At 32.0% G+C, this 13,664-nt stretch overlaps 1 protein-coding gene and 1 long non-coding RNA gene across 2 annotated transcripts; both read left to right on the forward strand.

Annotated features, from left to right (window-relative positions):
- The first annotated feature begins 2,208 nt into the window (after nt 1-2,208).
- LOC120081986 (AT-hook motif nuclear-localized protein 1-like) lies at nt 2,209-5,927 on the forward strand. Its single transcript, XM_039037171.2, has 6 exons — nt 2,209-2,439; nt 2,584-2,920; nt 3,630-3,697; nt 3,800-3,931; nt 5,150-5,311; nt 5,406-5,927. Exons 2-6 carry the CDS (start codon nt 2,602-2,604, stop codon nt 5,640-5,642), a joined length of 918 nt encoding a protein of 305 aa, XP_038893099.1. The 5' UTR covers nt 2,209-2,439; nt 2,584-2,601; the 3' UTR covers nt 5,643-5,927.
- A 1,312-nt stretch (nt 5,928-7,239) lies between these two features.
- LOC120080847 (uncharacterized) lies at nt 7,240-9,507 on the forward strand. The gene is made up of 4 exons (XR_016530966.1): nt 7,240-7,453; nt 7,567-7,807; nt 8,260-8,311; nt 9,221-9,507. It is a non-coding gene; the product is annotated as an uncharacterized LOC120080847 (long non-coding RNA).
- The last annotated feature ends 4,157 nt before the right edge of the window (nt 9,508-13,664 follow it).

Raw genomic sequence — 13,664 nt, forward strand, 5'->3', positions numbered from 1 at the left:
TTTATATATATATATTACTAAGGCTTTACATTCACATAAAACTTATTTTAAAGCGTGAAATTGAAATTTTAAAGTCAATCTACAAATTTTATGTAAATCTAACACCAAATACATATAAATCAAATACGATGTTGTGGCAAAATAGTTGATAAATCAAGTAACTTAATAAACAAAATTAAGAGAACAGTTAGAGAGACACGAGGATAGACAACACAATTTAGTGTAGTGTCACCTATTGATTTGGAGGTTATATGTTCGAGGGAAAGAAACTTCACTAGATAAAGAGTCTAATGATTGGAAAAAAAAAAAAAAAAAAAAAAAAAACTCAACTAATGGACTCACTCTTCTGCAATTCACTAACAGGGCTTATCACTTTCAACTTAGGCTCTCCTTAAATTTGAGTTTCCTCTCACTTTCACATGCACAATTCTAATATGTGTTGAACAAAATTTCCTAAATACAACATCAACTATTCATCAGGAGTTCTCACTTACTCTCTAAGTGATTTACTAAACTCACAAGGTAACTAACCAACCTAGCCTAATCGATCCTTGGTAACACACCTAACAACAAAGTATATCAAGTAAAAAGCAATAGATAAGAGAGTTGATACTTGAATAAACTCAAAACCTTTACTGCACACACTTTTTATTTCGAGAGACCTAAACCTAAAATGAAACAGAAGACACAATATAGATCATAAAGTAAAGAGAATATTCTCTGCAAAAAAAAAAAAAAAAAAAAAAAGAAAAAAGAAAAAAAAAGAAAACATATCATCAAAGCCAGGCGGTCAAGAAAAAAAAATTTAAAACAGAATCAACAAGATACAACACAAGTTTGTCAGCAGAAAATATCACATAAAACAAGACACATTGCCAAATTTTGTTGATAATAAAATCAGTCAATCATACTACTACCACACAATTAATTTCATGTTAATTATTATTTTAAATGGTTGTTTTCAAGTTTAGGAAAATGAACCAAAATATTTACAAATATAACAAAATTTTATATCTGACCGCAATAGACCACAAACTATATGTGTCTATTTGTGCCATGATAGACACGGATAATACTCTATCACGATCTATCATGATTTATCGAGGTCTATCGCAGATAGATGGTAATATTTTGTTATTATTTGTAAATATTTTTAATAGTTTTGTCATTTAAAATAATTTTTTTATTTTAATTTTTTTTTGTTTTTTTTGTTTATACATGAAGAGTGGAGAACATTTAATCTTTGACACGTTTTTTTTTTTTTTAGAAAAAAACTTTGGTACATATTTTAACTAAATAATTTTTACTAGGAACAAATACTTTTTTTTCTTTCTTTTGAGCTCACTAACAACAAATACTTGTTAATATACTATTTGTGAACAAAGAGTCCGCTAATTTGAAATTAAGCTACAGACATTTACCTCCTTTATTTGAACACTCATACTATGTTCTTGATTTAGTGTTCAAAGGAAAAGAAAATTTAAAATAAAAAAAATAAATAATAAACCTAACCTGTCCCCTTTTTCTCTAGAAATAATTTATTAAAAGAATAATTACAAAGAATAAAATAATATTTTTTATTCAAAACCCATACAGTAAGACAAAGTATTTAATAAATAGCGTAATATATAATATACAAATTAAATTATATATCATCCTTAAAATGGATGGTTAGATCTCATTTTTATAATTGTTAAAATTAAAAAAAATTGATGGCTAAAGTGAGTTTAGCACAACAATTATTGACATGAGTGTTTCTTTGTACGGATGACCCTTTTAGAAGTGTCTTTATGATTGATGACCCGCTTCTCATAAACTATGAATCTAATCTTTTGCTTACGTCAATGCACTATCGCATTTTATAACTTATCACGTTGTGGATGATCATGTTTATTGTAGTCTTAATGCGATGACCATCTCTATTTTTCTAAAAAAACAATAGATTATTAGAAAAATGGAAAAAACACAATAGAAAAATAAAAATCAAGATAAAATGGTCATCTATTAAGGCTACGATATAGTATATAGTCAACCTTAACACGATACGTTGATTAGATTTTACATATTTGTGGGAGATGAGTCATTAATCATAAAAAGACACATGAATGGGTCATCTGTACGAAAGACTCTTGTCATGATCTTTCTTCCTAGAGTTCAAAGGTTATATTCCGAAACCCTATAGTTATTGAATTGAAAAAAAAAACTAAAAAAAGATTGAATTATTTTATATATTTTAAATCTCAATTTGGAGAGTCTCAATTAGCTTAGGCAAAAAGATTTCCCAAGCTCAAGTGAAGAAAAAGAAAGTTATATAATTAAAGAAATTACAAAGGGAAAAATAAGATCTCTGTTTTTTGTCTTAAATTCTGATCTCTGCTATCAAAGCACAAACCAGAGCAGAAGTAGAGCACTCTCAGTCTTTGTATTTTCATTTTGCAGGTCAAATCCAAATCCCCCATTTATGGAACCTTTTAATTTCTTATCTTTTCAAATTGCTTATTTATTTATTTATTTTAATTTCATTCGTTCTTATTCCATGGCGAATTGAGATGGAAAAGAAATTGGGTTTTGTTTTAATTACAGAAAAGTCCACAAAGATTTATGGAGGGAGGACAAGAGGATGCCGGAAATGGGATTACAACGGCGGCTGGATCAAATCCTCCGAGATCCGAGACAGCAGCTCCACCACCGGAAGGTGGTGGTCCGGCAGGTTCTGCAGCGGCGTCGGTTAAGAAGAAAAGGGGGAGACCGAGGAAGTATGGGCCGGACGGAAAGTTGAATGTGGCGGCACTGTCGCCGAAGCCGATATCGGCGTCCGCACCGGCACCGGCGGCAGTGATTGATTTCTCGGCGGAGAAACGTGGAAAAGTGCGGCCGGCGAGTTCCTTGACCAAAACCAAATATGAAGTGGAGAATTTAGGTAATGAAATTTGACTTCAACAGCGTTTAGTTTGTGTGGACCTTTAATATATAGAGAGAAAGAAAACCTATGTTGATTCAAAATTTTGTATGATCACTAACAATTATTAGATATAAATTGGAAGTTTATTTGTGAATTATTGATTAAAGTTCACTCAATCCCTTGATGTTAATGAAAAAGTCTCCCTGTCTTGATGCTAATTCTTTTTAAAAGTTGTCTTGATGTTAATTAATTAGTGGTAATTGAAAGTCCAAATAGATGAGTTAGTTAATGTGAATGATTAATTAGTTCTAACGATATGAGGTATGATTAACATATATCGATTTCGTTGAGAAATTGATTTTTTTTTACAGTACATGAAATGGAAGAATCGAAATCTCTCATTTCGAAATTGAAGCACAAACATTATGCTAATTTCGAAATATGTATTCAAGACGGTTTGAATACATTATTTATAAAAAGTAAATCTAGATCGAACCTTCAATAAATAATATATATTCAATTTTACTTGAATTTTGAATGTTTATTACTAACAATAGTAACATTTAAAACGTTCTAGTTTAAAATTAAAGGTATAATAATATAATTTTAAAAATATCTAGTCAATTTAAAACCAGGGTTGAAACAAAAAGAAAAAAAAACACTAAAAATATGATTTTATTCTACTTTTGTGACTATTGACTGTGGTTATTTTTTCTTCTTATTATAGGTGAATGGGTACCTTGTTCTGTAGGTGCTAATTTTACACCCCACATCATCACAGTCAACACTGGCGAGGTAATTTTGCTTGAATTTTATATATTTTTTAGCTCAATGTTTAATTAGATTAGTATTCTAGGTTTCGATTCAGCGACAAGATGTTTTGTGTGATATTTTTAGGACGTTACGATGAAGATTCTCTCATTTTCTCAACAAGGGCCTCGAGCAATTTGCATTTTATCTGCTAACGGTGTGATTTCAAGCGTCACGCTTCGTCAGCCTGACTCCTCTGGAGGAACATTAACATACGAGGTTTTATGTTTAATATTTCCCTTTTGATGCATATATAATTGAAAAGAATTAAGATATATTTGAGAGTGATTTAAAAATGGTTAAAATCAGTTTTGTCATTTTTAATATCACTCTAAACTATAATTTTAATAATTCAAAACAAATATTGATGATCTAAAAATTTTATTTGAAATTGTAAATTTAAATATTAAATTAAGGGATAATTGCAAATATAGCAATCAGACTCTATAGTTGATCTAGCACAATGCAAAAAAATTTGCAGGTATAACAAAATCTAGGTCCAATTCTTGGAGTCTATAGTAGTAAACATTCTATTATAAGAATCAATCAGTAGTCTATCAATCAATAGTCTCTTGGAGCTCTCATAGTCTATATAGTAAGAGACTATCAACAATAGAGTTTATCATTTATAGATTTTGTTATACTTAATTATTAGTCCTAAAGATATTGTCTATTGCAACTATCCCTAGGTTAAGGCTAAATTATATAAAATACCCCTACACTTTGTATTTTGTATTGAAAATACTTTTGAACTTTAAAAAATTTTAAAAATAGCCTTAACTTTCAAAATTTTTTTTTTTTTTTTTTTTTTTTTTTTTTTGGTTGAAAAAAAAAGCCCTTATCCTTAGTTTTAGATGTTAATGGATAGTGTTTTGTATAAAAAAATACTCTTAAACTTTTAAATATTTCAAAAATACTCTTAAACTTTTAAATATTTCAAAAATACTCTTAAACTTAAAAAAAATTAAAAAAATATTCCTAGTGTTAGTATATGAATTAAAATCGACTGTTTTACTATATTTTCTTTTTTTTTTTTTTTCTCCTAACTCTTCTTCAATACACTCTTGCTTTTTTGTTAACCATTGGACATTTGTTTATCTAAAAGAAAAAATAAATAAAACTTCTCATTTGAGTTGAGGGATATGAACTATAATGGTAGGAGCATTTTTATTTATGAAATTTTATAGTTATTTTTACATTGAAGTTTGACTATTTCTGTTCAATACTAATGGTAAGGATGTCTTTGAACTATTTCACAAAGTTAAGGCTATTTTTCAAAACTTTTAAAAGTTCAGAGTATTTTTTATACAAATTACAAAATTTAAGTGTATTTTTTTTTTAATTTAATCTAAATTAATTTTGAGTAATTAAATATATATTTGGAACTTATATTTGAACCTATAATTTTAACAATTTGAAAATCACTGTCATTTACAGGGGCGTTTTGAAATCCTTTCATTGTCGGGATCGTTCATGCCGAGCGACAGCGTAGGAACAAAGAGCAGAATCGGTGGAATGAGTGTTTCCTTAGCAAGTCCAGACGGACGAGTTGTTGGTGGTGGAGTTGCTGGTTTGTTAGTAGCTGCTAGTCCAGTTCAAGTACATGCCTCTTCTTTGTCTATTCATTGTTTCAAACTTCATGCAAAACCAAATTTGTTATTTGAGTTTATATCGATTACTTTGTAAAATGCAGGTGGTTGTAGGAAGCTTTATATCTGGAAACCAACAGGAGCAAAAGCCAAAGAAGTCGAAACACGACGTCATATTACCCGTTTCTGCTTTTCCAATCTCTAGTGTTGAACAGAAATCATACAAGACGACAACGACGACGACAACATCTTCGCTTCGTGCTGAAACTTGGACACCTAATTTAGTTCCAGATTTAAGAAGTCAGCCTACGGATATCAATGTATCATTAACTAGTGGTTAGTAAATATTAGTGTTGTATTGTTCGACCGTCGATGACCACATCGTTGTCGAGCTTCAATTTGAGTAGACGTCATTGTTTGTTCTTACATTGATCGATGATTGACTATTTTTTCTTTTTTTCTACAACTAGCAATTAGTTTGTATTCTTGTTTTGACATATTACTTTAGTTTTAGATAGTACTTGAGATTTATTATTGTCTAGGCTTCGACTATGTTATATAGTGTAGAATATATAGTTTGATCCGCAAAGTTCTAAATTCAATCTTCTTTTCATTTGATGGATTCAGATTTATGTTTCCCTTTTCTTTAGATGTTCCAAACTTCTATGCCTCAAATTCGTTTACTTATGACATTTAAAATATGCTTGCAAAATGAAATGATTGTTTTTATCTGTTATATAACAACAAATTATTGGTTTAACTAAATAATGAAATAAAATAAATCGACCTTTTCTTCGTCATAGGTCGACATATTTTGTCCATTAAAAAAATTTCATATATGGATAACACATTCTATTATATATGGATTGAAATAAAGGTTATCGATACGACATAGAGTATTCATGTTACACACAATGTGTCAGCACTTACAAGAACAACCATAAAATAAAAGAATACAAACATAGAAAAATAATATAGAATTTGGTAACCCAGTTCAGTGGTATACCATCTACATCAGTGGAACAACGTGGTCGTATAAAGATACTTGTACTAATAAAAAGTCAAGCAATTATAACGTTGTAGCAAATACAACGACACACAAAATGCTCGACTCAGTGAATGTTTACTTAGGCTCCCTTAAATGTGAGACTCTTTCTCAAACGTAATCATTCCACCTTTTTGTGAATGCACCTTCATTTGAAGAACTTAGGCTCTCACTAAGTTTGAGAACTCCTTCACGAGTAATAATGTCTTAGACTCTCCCTAAGATAGAGAATCCTTTCTCAAGTATTGAAGTCTTAGGCTCGCTTTAAGACCTAAACAATATTTTGTTAGCAAAAGCTTGAACGATGAATTACAACTTCAAAGTAAGCCCTCTCTCTTTCCTAGAGTTATTTAAACTTAAGCTTAAGGTAAATGAATTAAAGGGAAAAGTCAATATTATTGACCAAAGATTAACCCTAACTAGGTACCTAATTTTTTTCAAGTAAATCACATATGGTAAGAAAAATTTATAAGTATAACAAGGAAGAACTAAGTATTCATGTCACCCACCGTTTGGTTCACTAATTATTAAAGAGATTTATTACCTCGTTATTCGCATAAACTCACATATCTCACTTTATTATTCGTATCAACTCTTTCAATGCGCACCAAATGCCCTCCAAGAGTCCAAGTAAGAAATTAAAATAAATCATGTATTGTTTGGCAATGGATACCCGAGAGCAACTATGTGAGAATTTCACCAAAATTGTGAGATAAATTTCAAGATTAAATTGTGGGTTATTAAGGGAACTTCATGGTGAAATATTTGGGCTGGAAATTAAATGTGATATAGCAGGTAAATGGGCTGAAGCAGGAGCGGGAAGTCTCTCATTTGCTGAAAAGTGGGCTGGGCAGCTGGTATAAAGGCTGAAGGTAAAGGAAGTCGGTTCTCTCAATTTTGTCATGCAAAGGCAGATTTTCTTCGACCATCTTACAGAGAGAAATGAAAGAGGAAGAAGCCCTAAGGGTATTGTGAAGAGGTATGGTCGGGAAGGTCGAAATATTTAAGGAAAACAGCAAGGTGTTCAAAATTTGGCAGAAACAGGGACGTTCTAATTTGAAGTAGATTTGTGATTATTGAGGGATTTTCGAAGCTCCAAACTCTGAGGTTAGTGATTCTCTGCCGAATAGGGCAGTGTTCGTAATCATAACGTTGGGTAGCGCAGGTTTGAGGTTATTTGGTCTAGAATTGATGAATTTAGAGCTATTTTCGGTAAGCAGAATCTGTCGCGAACAGGGGTAGAACCGAAAAGAAGATCGATCGAGTTCTCTCCAACCAGTCGTGCAATTGAAAAATTTCCTCCATGAAAGTTGAAGAGGATTGGGTGAGGAAGACCACTGATGGCTGCTGAAGGAAAAAGTGATCGGAAAGGCCATCAATTTGGAAGGAAACAGTAGGTTGCGACAGTTTTAGCAAAAACAGAGCAATCGGGAAAACTATGGGAATTTGGGGCTATCCGAGGTAATTTGTGGACTTTAAACCTATGGTTAATTTAGTTTAGAGGTAGTTAAAAGAGCTTTATGGAAGAAATTTGGGTGGTTTGTGGGGCTGGATTGAATGAAATCAGAGTTCAAATAATGGTAGAAGCTGGCCGAAAACACAATGATCTTACAAAGGCCTTAAGCTGTCCCTATTGACAAATTCTTTAATTTTGAACTATTTAAGTGCTACTAAGCCAAGATTGAGATCCAATTAGTATCTTAGAGAGGTTATGACACTAAAAGTGAATTAAGAGGGACCTTAGGCTACATTTGAATTACTTTAGGGGCTAAAGTGCAAAAACCCTAAAATGTGAAAGAATCGGGGTTTAAGGAAAAAATAAGTGGAAATAGTTATTCTTAAGGGAAGAATCATTTGAGTTTAGTTTATGTTTGATTTAGGAAATAACTAAGAGCTCGTAACACTGATTGTAGGTTAAATCAAGGTTGGAAAAATTAGGAATTACCGAAGAGAAGCATATATACTGTGAGTGGTTTACTTTTAATGTTTTAAATTATAAATCTACTTATGTATATGATGTGATTGGTGGAGTGATATGTTTTACTGTGATATGTTTCCAAGAATGCATTGAATATGATTTTTGAATTCGTATTGATTATATATGAATTGGGTTTATTAAATAGTGGTTTGGAACTTTATTTTATGTTGATGTGGTTTATATGGTTTATAAACGAACTTGTTGTTGTTGCATTTGATGAAGCATTGAATAGTGTGTGAGATACTTTCTGTGATTGGTATTTATATAAGTTTGTGGAACGAGGTTTCATAACCCTAGACTTGGAGACCGTAGCTAGTAGGGGATCTTCGTGAGCTTGTGGTGGTGAGTTTGATGATTTCTAAAAAAAAAGAGGTAACCCTGGTTTGGTAATGAATAGGTAATTACCCGATTGAGAGAGTTAATTTCCGTAGCACCAGATAGATTGGTAGTGTAAAAAGTACAGGTTGTTGAGATGGTTGGTACCCCAAGGATGGTAGGAGATTTCTGGGGCTGAAATATGGCTGAACCCAGGAAGGAACCTAAGCCTGTGGTATGAGCTCTGCGTATATGTATGACCCTAGAATTGATGGAAACGTGGATTCAGGTTTGAAATATGTTTTCAATAACCCAAGATGATTTGTCAAAGTATCTGTTTCTGAATTATGATCATGGAAACTTCTAAACTTATGGGTTTGAAAAGTTGTGGGGTTTATGATTGCTCTCAAATGATTTAAATGACTAAATTATCCTTATGTGATTTTCAAGAGTATGTGTGATTTGAATGCATCAAAGATTTTTGAAGCTTATAATTTTCCCACAAATGATTTATAAAAGAGAAAACCTATGTTATTATAAATTTACCGCTTTCCAGCTCATTCCTTCTTTATGTCCCCCAGGGGGCAAAGGAGTTCCGGGTGCCACAAGAAATCGAAGTGTACCATTGCATCAAGTCATTCATATAGTTCAAGTTTTGTAGTCTGTATATGTATGTATGGTTGAACTGAGTTTCAATTGGGATGATATAGATTGGGGAAAGCGTGTAATAGAAGTGTAATTACTAGTGATGGCTCGTTGTAAAGTAAATTCATTTAATTTGTGCATTGTCTCAGAAAAACTACATGTCTTACTGATGATTCTCATAACGAGCTGCATGTGTCGAGCTAAAATCATTTGATTATGACTATGTTCATAAGTGTTTTAAGATGAGTTTTCAGGTTTAATCAGGACTATATCACGAGAGTGTTGATGTTTACTATCTTCACATCTCTTTTCAGGTAAAGAGGGTTATCTGGGTTGGGGTGTGACATTCAAGATCAATGATAATTCAAATTCAAAGTTGTAACATTCGGCTACCACGAAAATCAAAACGCTTCAACAAAACGAAAAGCGACAACCTTAGCAAAACAACATCTTGCAATTAGACCGGCATAATGGAAAAGAAAACATCCCTAATCAAAATCTGCTGCATATAAAAAAGGAAAGGATATAGAAAAATGACCCTACACAATTTTCCAGATACGAAAAAATAAACTGTAAGTTTGGCTGAAGGGATTGAATCTCAATGCGGAAGAAATTTATCATTTTGCCCTAATTTTGTTAATAGAAAAATTACATAAAAGAAACATAAAAAATTAGGCCAAACATACTTAACAGTAATTAATTAGGAAAGATGAATTACAATCTTTGTAGAACACATTCTCAAAGACCTTTTTCCAATCTTCTAGATCCATTGCACGGTTAAATCAAGAGCAAGACATGACTACCGATCTTCTCTGCTATTCTCTTTGGAACAAGGAAGCTTATGAGAACTTTAGTGTTTTTGGAGGAGGGGAAGGAAAAACCAGAGAACTCTTCTTTGTTCCTTTTTTTATTTATTTTTTTTATATGAGAGTGAGAGAGCTATTTTGTATCTCGTAGTCTTCTAAGATTCAAAATAAAATGTGAAGGGAGTTAAATTCCTTCACGTCACTAACCACTACCCTGTACTGCATTGGAGTTGACTGATTAATCTATTTAATTTGGAATTTAAATTAAATTAAATTAACAGTTAATCAATTTAACATTTATTTAATATTTAATTAAATATCAAATATTTAATTAATTTTAATATTGCTCGTCTTTTCCTCACGAGTCAAATCAGTTGAGTCAGTTGAATCTGAGTCTTTATTTTCAGAAGAGACAGTCCTAGAGTCCTTTATTTGAATTCCTTTTTCTTTTATAAATAAAAAAACCACAAATTCGATCTGTCTAGTTCTTTTCAAAAGATTGGAACACTTATTGCATTGTCGGGCTATATCGACTCATCCAAGAAAGGACCGAAGAAATACGAGAATTTCTTTATATCTTGATTGGGATGGGTCACATCGAACAATTGACATTAAAATTTGTGCTTTCTGGAGGTAACCAAGCGAAAAAAAATTTCGTTGTTTTTTATTTTTCTTTTTCCTTAGAATTAATTAGGTTATGTTAATGTAGGTTTAGATTTCGATTAGTTTAGTTTAATTACAATTCGAAAAAAAAAGAAAAAAAGGGCACAATATTGCAATGCTACAATCACAACGTTGAGTAGATCTGCAACAGGGGGAGGCGTGTTTTGTTGGGGTTGATGTCCTAAATCTCGTAGGGTCTTATAGTTTGTAAACATTATTGAACAAACTCGTTGTGTATTTAATAAAATATATGATATTTTATTCATTGTCTATAAAATATATGATATTTTAGTTGCATTAACCACAAACCAATAAACTAACATCCAAGGTTATCTTTGTAACTTAAACATGTATGTAGAGACATATGGGTGGATCATGTTTAAGTGATAACCTAAATAGTTTGTTGTAGATGGATAAGACTAGGTACCTTATCCTGGTGACACTACGAGTATGGCTCGCTTTGTAGGGGTTACAATTATTGTAAAGTTCTATAAATGATCTGATCCTGATCATTCACATATAGATATGTGAGCGGGAATATTCTATACAAAGGAGTTTGTATAAGACAGGACCGTGAAATGTTTAGTCTCATTATATAACGTCGTTCATAATAGAGACTTACATTTCACCAGCATGACGATAAGTAACATGACCTGAATCCTAAGTGAGTTGTGAACTGCTGCTTATGAGGGCGGTCATTTGATTTGTATGGGTAAGAGTGGCCAGATTGCCGACTCAACAAGCCTACCATTTTGGGGATCCATCTGATTGGGGAGCTGAGAACACAACTACACAAGATGAAATTCACTCCTTTCCTGAGGCAGGGGTAAATAGATAAATTACTCCCTTAAGGGTTGATTATGGGTCTTGAACAATGTGGCACCACACCCTCTCTTGGCCTGAGAGGGGTTTAGTCATAGTTGAACTATGATCTATTGTTCATTAGATGAATCAGTGGTACTTAAGGAGTTAGATGTAACTATAGGGGCAAAACGGTAATTTGGCCTAGCTGTACTTACGAGCAATTTGTAAGGGCCATCGTACTGTTGATTGGTTATATCTAATGAACACAGAAATATATTTGTAGTGCGAAGAGTGCAGTTGTTGATCTTTAGTGGAGTGCCCGACAATTAACAGATGGTGAATAATTTAATTAAAGAGTATAATTAATTATTCATGTACGTTGGAGCTTCGAGCTACAGGTCCATGAAGTCCCCTTGGTAGCTCAATAGGATTAATTGAGAATCAATTTTTGGATTAATTTGAATTGTTCAAATTAATAGAGGGATTTAATTATAAATGATATAATTAAGTTGATTCAATTATATGTGATATAATTGTTATAATGTATTTGATACGTTATAATTTAATGACAGGAAATAAATATTTGAATGAAATTCAAAAACAGTTTGTATGAATCAGATTCATAGTTGTTAAATTTAATATAAATGTGATTTATATTAAATGCCATATAAGACAGAAAAGAAACTATAGTTTATATTGTATGTGATACAATATTAAAACTATAGGTTATATGTTATATTTGATGTAACATATATATATATATATATATATAATATGATAAGTAGTTAGTTATCATATTTATATTTATATTAATTATTATTTTAATAATAAGGGAGGGAGTTACAACTCATTTCTCCTTCTTTTCTCTCCACCCATGTAAGTGGGTGGTGGTTAATTTTGGCATGTTGAAAAAAAAAAAAATTTCTTCTTCTTGCTAAAGATTTTTTATTTTGACGATGAGAAAACAACAGAAGAGTTTTGTATGTTTTTGAGATTTTGAGAACATTCTCATTCCTTCCTCCTTACCATTAAGTTTTTTCTCTCAAATGTAAAATAGCCAGAACCCACCACTCCTGGGTTCTCACCCTGAGAATACCGAGGAAACCTTGGTGGTTGTGTTCGAACTTGTTCGAGTTATTTCTTGGAGAAAGTCTTCAAGTGGTTCGTGTTTTGTTCGAGGGAAATCTTGAAGAAAGGTCTTCAAAGGTGAGGTTTCTAAAACCCTTTCATTAGCATGCTGTAATTTTTAAATAAATGCATATCTTGTTTCTTGTTTACTATAAAATTTATATGAAATGAAAAATGTGTTTTGGTCGATCTTGCTTCCGCTCAAGATTCTCTTCTCATAGAGTTCTTTTAATTGGTATCAGAGTCAGGTTGTATGTTTCTGATTCCAAAATCCATTCTTTTATTGAATCGTTTTTACAGTAATGGTGGGTTTATTTTTTGCATTTTGTTTCATGTGTTGAATGGTTGTGAATGTGGCTTTGTAGATTGATGTTTTCGGGATAGAACTCTCTGTTTTAAGGATTTCTTTGTTTACAAATTTGGTTTGTAAAGGCCGTGCATTTTTTGGGCATTAATCTTGCTATAGAGTCTGTAATTGGTAAGTTTGAGTTGCTCATGCTGTTCCCGGGAAGCTTCAAAGAAGGGTTGTAGAGCACTGTTTCAATGGAGAAGACGAAGCAGTTATACGAGATCGTGTAGCTTTTACTAAGCGATCTTGTAGCTTTTGCTACACGATCGTGTAGCATTTGCTAAATGATCGCATTTTCTAGACGATCGTGTAGTTAATGCTGCAAGATTGTGTAGACTTTCCTACACGACCGTGTAGCTTTTGCTACAAAATTGTATAGACTTTGCTACACATGTAAAATCCAAACCCTAATTACTTTAAGTAAGAGTAAGTAATGTGATTCTTCCAATGAGCTAAATGAAGCCATGCCTTAGGACGGTAGAAGAAGGAAGCAAGAAGAAGTAGGCTTTTAGGTAGCTAAGTGTAAAAGTAGGACAAAACTTGGCAAGGCTAAGGAAGGTCATGCTTGATGATGGAATGCATAATAAGTATATAAATGAGACCATACCATCTAATAAGGTGTAGTGCTGA

The sequence above is a fragment of the Benincasa hispida genome, chromosome 7, assembly GCF_027475165.1.
Source record: "Benincasa hispida cultivar pf3 chromosome 7, pf3_genome.v1.1, whole genome shotgun sequence".
Classification (NCBI taxonomy): domain Eukaryota; kingdom Viridiplantae; phylum Streptophyta; class Magnoliopsida; order Cucurbitales; family Cucurbitaceae; genus Benincasa; species Benincasa hispida.

Coding starts and splice junctions, on each gene's coding strand:
- LOC120081986 (XM_039037171.2), top strand. CDS start 2,602: ATGGAGGGAGGACAAGAGGATGCCGGAAATGGGATTACAACGGCGGCT. Junction 2,921..3,629: donor ATATGAAGTGGAGAATTTAG/GTAATGAAATTT, acceptor TTCTTATTATAG/GTGAATGGGTACCTTGTTCT. Junction 3,698..3,799: donor TCACAGTCAACACTGGCGAG/GTAATTTTGCTT, acceptor TGATATTTTTAG/GACGTTACGATGAAGATTCT.